Source organism: Blennius ocellaris (genome assembly GCF_963422515.1).
Source record: "Blennius ocellaris genome assembly, contig: SCAFFOLD_105, whole genome shotgun sequence".
Classification (NCBI taxonomy): domain Eukaryota; kingdom Metazoa; phylum Chordata; class Actinopteri; order Blenniiformes; family Blenniidae; genus Blennius; species Blennius ocellaris.
The window spans coordinates 40,001-46,763 of record NW_027661945.1 but is presented as its reverse complement, the minus strand read 5'-3'; the positions used below and the strand labels follow the sequence as shown (position 1 = coordinate 46,763).

Below are 6,763 nucleotides of genomic sequence, written 5' to 3'. Positions count from 1 at the left end.
AGTCGAGGGGATGCAATACTGTCAACGACCACTAGGTGGGATTTGAGGCGTTTTGGCTTTGCTTCACCTACCAGCCGGACTCCTCTGCCACGAGGCCAATGAGCAAACAAACGATGAAAGATCTGCTAGTTAATCCTCACAATCTACCGATTAGTTAATGTTCACACTGTAAATTATAATTTTATTATGATTTTTTTTTAATATGATGGATAATTTGGCTCAATTTAAAATATATTTACTTAATTTTGGTCCTTGATTTTAAAGAATAATCCTAAATCTAGATTTTTTTAAGTATTAAGTAAAATGTACTTGCTTCCCTAGTTTGAAGTAATGTTGCTCTCAAATTTAGTGTTTACTTCTTATGTGTGGGGGACATTTTTAAAAGTTTTGTCCCCCAGTGTAGCAGCACGACGGCCGACGAGCCAATCAGAGGCGGGTCGTGACGACAATTATACAGATATTTCCACAATTCCTGGACTATAAGTCGCTGCGACCACACGGGTTAATTTATGGATTTTTTACGGGGCATTTCATCGCCACACTGGTGACGCGTTCAGGTGCATCACGTAACTCCGCACTTTCTTTTACATTTTGGTAATTAATACGTGAACAATTGTCAAAATGTTGAACTTTTTCCTTTCACAGTGGAAACGCTTCATCGATAAATGATCCAATCTTGAAACGTGGTTGTTTTCACATTCTTTAAATTTTTTTTATTTAAAAAAAAAATATATAGTTGTAACTTCAAAATCAGCTTGTATCTGAATTGAGGTGGAGCTCAGCCCAGACGCCCAGCACGGCGTTTCGGACACGTGCAGGACTCTAACAGGGGGATTGGGGGGGGGGGGGGAGAGGAAGAGGAAGAGGAGGAGGAAGAGGAGGAGGAAACTACCTGCATCCACGTCATTGGGCCAACCGCTGGACTGAGAGCTGCTGCGGCCGCCGGGAGCGACCGGCGTAGAAGACATCGTCCACCGGACTCTCCATCTCACTGTCGTCAATGGACTTGCGCTTGTTGGAGCTGAGAGGGGAAAAGAAAAAAAAAAAAAAAGAAGAACAAGACTTTTTATAATTTTATAATAAACAAAGTTAAAGAAAAAAAAAAGTGTATGTCTTTAAAAGCTAATCTGATGTGGACCAAACTCGTCTTATTGAATCTGCACGTGTCATTTGTGTGTTGGTTGCCCCCGGCAGCCGGGAGCATGAGTCAGCAAAAAAAAATCAAGAGTCATTAAAAGAAAAAAAAACCCTAAATGTCAAGGTCGCTGTGCAATGTTATTGTTTTCAGATTATTATTTTTTTTTAAAAAGCATCCATGCTGGAGCGTTCCTGCGTGTGTTTGCAGATTCTTATAGACTCGTACATCTGTTAGCAATAAAAAAAAAAAAAAGCTGCAAATGTACAGCATGTGCACGTCTCTGCGACAGCATGCGTGTGTGGGTTCCTCGTCATGCAGGGGTCTGTGTTACATTAGTATCAGGGGAGATATTCTGTAATGAGTGTAACTACCTCCGTGGGAGACTTGCATAAAGCTCCATTTCAGTCCTGCAGCGCAAGATGAGCAACGGAGGAGGAGGGTGGAGGAGGAGGAGGAGGAGGGGGCGGAGTCAGAAAGACACCCAAAGATGGGGCGGTGCACAGAAATGAGGAGGGTTAGTGACGGAGACGAGAGAAAAAGGAGGGGAAAAGACAAGAGCATTTAAAAAGCAGCGTAAGCAGAGTTCAGGAGGTTAGAAAACTGGAGGAAGGAGGGACTCTGTCTTTTTTTTTTTTTTTCCCCCGTGTCGTACCTCGTGGAGGGGTGGAGGTGATGGAGCGCCGTCCCAGGGTCACCTGGTTGATGTTGTAGTAGCCGGGGCTGTCCAGGTCCGCCAGGGAGAAGTTGGGGCCCGTCGCCGTGGCAACTGGTGCTGGAAAGGAGAGGGGGGGGGGGGGAGGGGCGGACACAAAAAAGTTCAACCTCGTGTGCGTCACTTTTGAAAATGTGGATCTACGAGATCCTGTAACAAGGAGAAAACGTCAGATTTTGGGCCGTTGTGAACGTAATGAGTGTGATGATGTCACAGTTAGCAGGGGCACCAGTGAAACCGTAACACCGGGCAGTGAAGCGCCCATCGCAACGATCCACTCATTATTAATGAACATATAAAAAATACAAACGATTTAATTTCTCATGTGAGCTGATCTGCAGTGCCCCCCCCCCTCCCCCCAGATTTTCAAGGAGAAATAAATCTCTTTTTAAAGAACACTTTTAATATCAAGAACGTCCGCCTTGGCTCTGTTTTACATCACACTTCATTCCATTTAAACACCAAATCACTGTTTTATAAGAATTACTTGAAATGTCCCAGAGGACAGGAGGTGAAACTGAAGGTCGCTCGTGTGAAATGACATGCGACACTTAAATCTAGACGATGTGCCGTTAAATTAACACACCGTGCCTTTAGTGAACTTGGTGAAAACAGGGGATTGATGTTGTGTTAAACACCAAGAGGAGCTTTAACTGAATAAATCACCGCGAGTCTGAAAACATCCGCATGGTTTATGACTGCGTTTGATTCATTTCTGAAAGGAGCCACAGATTCAGCAGTTTGTCTTCGTCGGACTTCGAATTTGTCACAAACAATCTAATAAGATTATGAAGTGACCAAACACAGAAGCATTATCATTTTATAACATCAGTACAATGTTGTATTATATTAGACTTTCCTTTGTTGTGACAGAGCACGCGTGATGAAAATGTCTATATCTGCTCAAAAACTAAAATAACTATCTTGAAAATTGCTACAATCTCAACATCAAATCTATTTAAATGATACTTTCTGGTGCAAAATACAGTAAAATATGAAAAAACCCTCTTATAGCTTGTGCAATATGCACGTTCTTGCTGATTTCTCAGAAATCTTTCTTAATAAATTATTTGTTTTAAAAAACCCTAATAATGTCCCTCAGGCTGTTCTTCTCAGTAAATCACCAGCAAAGGCAAAAGGAAACACCATCTAATTGCACAAGCTTGCAATTCACTAGTTTTCCATTTCAAAGTTTTCTAATTCATCTGCTTCTTGAAATATGTTTCGTTTTTTTCTCCCCAGCTTGTCGTAGTTGATCTCACATCGCTGGTTAAACGCAGTGAATTGGAAGGGTCGCCCTTTTCGACTGAAGCGTCAGCAAAAAAAAAAAAAAAAGCCGAGACGTGAGACCCGTGTCGCCGTGGCGACGTTCTTTCACGAGGTGCGAAGGGATCGGACGACTCACTCTGTGACACGCGGACCAGCTCGGCGACGTTCCAGACCCCCGAAGTCACAAAGCAGTCCTGGAAACTCAAGTGGCCTGTGCAGGAGAAGAAGAAGAAGAAGAAAAATAAAAAAGATGCATGCATGAAACAAAACATGTGTCAAGGCTCGCCGCCATGTCCTCCAGAGGATCATGTGTTTCCTATACGATGCAGCAGCCGTCTGCGTTTGGACGTGTTGACAAGCCGACACACGAGCGATCGGGTTCCGACAGACGGAACGCCACGCCGCCACCAACAGTGTCTCCACACTTATATACTTTACTTTCTGCAGCTGCCACCCCCCCCCCCCCAATCGTCTGAACATAAAACCTGTTGACCCTGCCTCCTGCGCCATGTTTATACATGTTTAACCAGCTCAGCATTAAATGACGACCTGCTCTGTTAGCATGTAGCTTTTAGCACGCCGGGAAAATTAGCCGCAAAAAGGTCAAATGTGTAGCATAGAAGGAAATATTAGTATTCATTTTTAATCCTGAAAAAAGGAAAGAAAAAAAATGAAAAAGAAAAGTAAAAAAGAGAAGAACAAAAATAAAGAAAAAAAAGTAAAAAAAACATAAAAACAAAACTAAGGCAAAAAGAAAATAAAGTAAAAAACAAAAAACAAAAATAAAGAAACAAGGAAAAAAGAAAATAAGTAAAATAAACAGAAAAACAAAAATAAAGTAAAAAAGAAAATAAAGTAAAAAAAAGAGAAACACAAAAATCTAAAATAAAGAAAATAAAGTAAAAAACCCCAAAAAAATCTAAAATAAAGAAATAAGGAAAAAAGAAAAGAAAGTAAAAAAGAGAAAAACAAAAAGAAAGAAAAAAAAGAAAGTAGAAAAGAAAAAAACTAAAATAAACAAGAAAATAAAGTAAAAAAAAGAGAAAAAGAAAAATAAAGAAACAAAGAAAATAAAGTAAAAAAAGAGAAAACAAAAATAAAGAAACAAAGAAAAAGAAAAAGAAAAAAAGATTAAAAACAGGTTTTAATGAAGGTGACGTAGTTTGACTATGAAAGCTTCCAGAATCTCGTCCCTCCAAGTGAACTTGAAGAAGGAACGACTAGAATGTTTCATCCAGGCCCAGGTCAGAAATCCTCCCTTCTTCCTCTCCATCTGTCCATCACTCCACTCCTCCCTGTTCAATTCAACCCCTCACCTCTTATTTTCCCCTCCCTCTTTCCCTCCCTCCCTCCATCCCTCCGTCGCTTCCCGGGGTTTTCACCACAGCGGGGACAACGCGATGAGGTCACCGCTCGCTCGGCGGCGGCCATGTGGTTCCCATCTTCCAATAACGTCAGTGTGATTTATGAGTGGCCCGCCACAATCCCAGCCCCCCCCCCCAACGCTACAGCGCCATCCAGCTCTCCTTACCATAATATACTCTGATCCAACTCCACCGGGACTCATTCATTCACTCACTCACACACACACACACACACACAGAGTCCCGTATGTCCACATGCACGTGTTTCCGTACCGGCGTGTTCGCATGTAAACGCAGGAATGTGAAACACACGAGTCGGCGGGACGTCGACCTACCGTTGGGCGGCGGCTTCACGTCTGTGTCCCCTTGCTGGTTTGAGTTGTCTGATTGTCCTGATTGTTCTGAAAGAGAAGAAGAGAAAGGGAGATGCTTAGTCAGGTGGACAGATGTTTGGACGGGACCCAAGGTGGGGTAGGGTGGGTAGGGCGGCAGATCAGGAAACTCTTTAGTAAGTTGACAGGGAAATGGCGCCTCCTTTTTTCCCTCCCCCTCTGAGACGTGGATCAGATAAAAGATAGGCGCCTAGTTCCCACTTGGGCAATACGGAAACGTTAATATCCATATTTCGGAATTGATTAGGGTCGACAAAAAAAAACCCCCCAGAGATTGTTTTTGCAGGATTTTCCGCGTTGACTTTATAGACTCCACTTAAGACTTTGTCAGCCATTCAATGTTTCATGTCACGCCTCAGTGCAGGTTGGGTAAAGTTCTGAAAACACCAGAAACCCTGGTCGACAACAACACAAGGTTCTACAGAGTTCTATTTACACGCCTCCTGTGACTCTTTCAAAGTCGGAAAAAACACGCTGTAATCCGATAAATGGTTCACGCTTGAGTCAAGAAGTGAAACGTAAAGTATATATAAAAAAAGAGTTTTTAGAGCTTTTTGGAAGTGGTCTCAGTCAGCAGGTTCTTGATCAAGTTCACACGGAAAGAAACTTATTGAACTTATAGAACTACAACCGGTAGGAGGCCTGAACCATGTGGAACAGGACCAAGAGACCTCGGTTCAAGGTACTGCGTGAAAAACTTCTCTAGGACCATAAAATGACTGAAGTTCCTCTATGCCTCGTTGGGTTCTAGAGGAACCTGTAACAGCAGGTAGACTTTCTAAAGCGCAGGAGAGTCACTCCAACCAGCAATTTGATCATTTGTACCTCAACAAGTACCGTCGGTATCGATCAGCGAAGGACGTTCTGGTCGAATGAGCGTATTTTCAGGTTCTTGGAGGAACTTTGTCACATGAGGTCAAATCAACAGAACCACTTGGCTTGTCAGGACTCCTGATGTATATTGTATTATAACAAGGAAACCCCTCGATTCCTCGATTCGAACCCACCGACTCTCACTTCCTGTCTTCATAAATTTAACGGTACAACTTTCCGCAGACGGATGAAGCGGTGAAACTCACTAATGGACCTTGGATTAATCTTCACATCCAGAGGTAAGTAAGTGGTCGAAGATGTACATTATTTTGTTACGTTTACGTTGAGCCTCAATCAACGAGCCCACGTTTCCCCCGTCCTGTTTTCCTTCAGACCCGATGACGGACAAGGAGCCGTAAATCACCACCGCTTCAGATTCGTCCGTGTAATTTAAGGCGCACTTACAACTCTGTTTACTTGAACAGTGAAAACTCACGATAATGTCCGTTACTGTTCCAGCTGCGACGGGTTCAGGAAAAAGTCCTTTGACACTGGAAGTCTTGGCTCCTCTCCGATTACACTTCTACATCCAGGAGTTATTGTAAGATTCTTTTTTTCCAGTACACCTTCTCTGACACCACCTCTTTGACAAGTGCATTCAGTTCGTCTTGGATTCCTCCCCCAGTTAAAAATCAACCCTCGTTTGTGTTGTGTTTTCCTGGGATATCTGCCAATTCAAACACACAATAACTACTTTAATTGGGACGTGTTGGGAAAGTTGGGAAGGAGGAACTCCGCGACACAGGCAGCCGAGCATTTCTTGGCTTTGGGCCCCCCCCCTCCTCGAGTTCAGCTCGTATCTCTTGAGTGTATTAACCTTAAGAAAACCACTTCTGGGGCAGGTAATGGCTTTCTCTCTCAGCGCCCAATACAAACACACACACACACACGGGTTTTTATGGAGGCCTTTGACGGGTAGAAGTTGGGTGAAGTGCTACAAGTCCCCAGAAACCCTCCACTTCCCAACTGCTGACTTGTAAAAAAAACGCAGCTTTTTCCCTCTGCATTGTTTGGA

The 6,763-nt window shown here is 43.0% G+C and overlaps 1 protein-coding gene across 1 annotated transcript in view; it reads right to left on the bottom strand.

Annotated features, from left to right (window-relative positions):
- The window catches only part of nfixb (nuclear factor I/Xb), a gene marked incomplete at both ends in the record, with an annotated part of 25,759 nt that overhangs the window by 18,333 nt on the left and 663 nt on the right, over positions 1 to 6,763 (bottom strand). Inside the window, 7 exon segments of the mRNA XM_080522006.1 lie at positions 893 to 950; positions 952 to 1,021; positions 1,510 to 1,545; positions 1,791 to 1,803; positions 1,806 to 1,910; positions 3,256 to 3,330; positions 4,819 to 4,884. Of these exon segments, the coding sequence (XP_080378132.1) occupies positions 893 to 950; positions 952 to 1,021; positions 1,510 to 1,545; positions 1,791 to 1,803; positions 1,806 to 1,910; positions 3,256 to 3,330; positions 4,819 to 4,884 (423 nt within the window).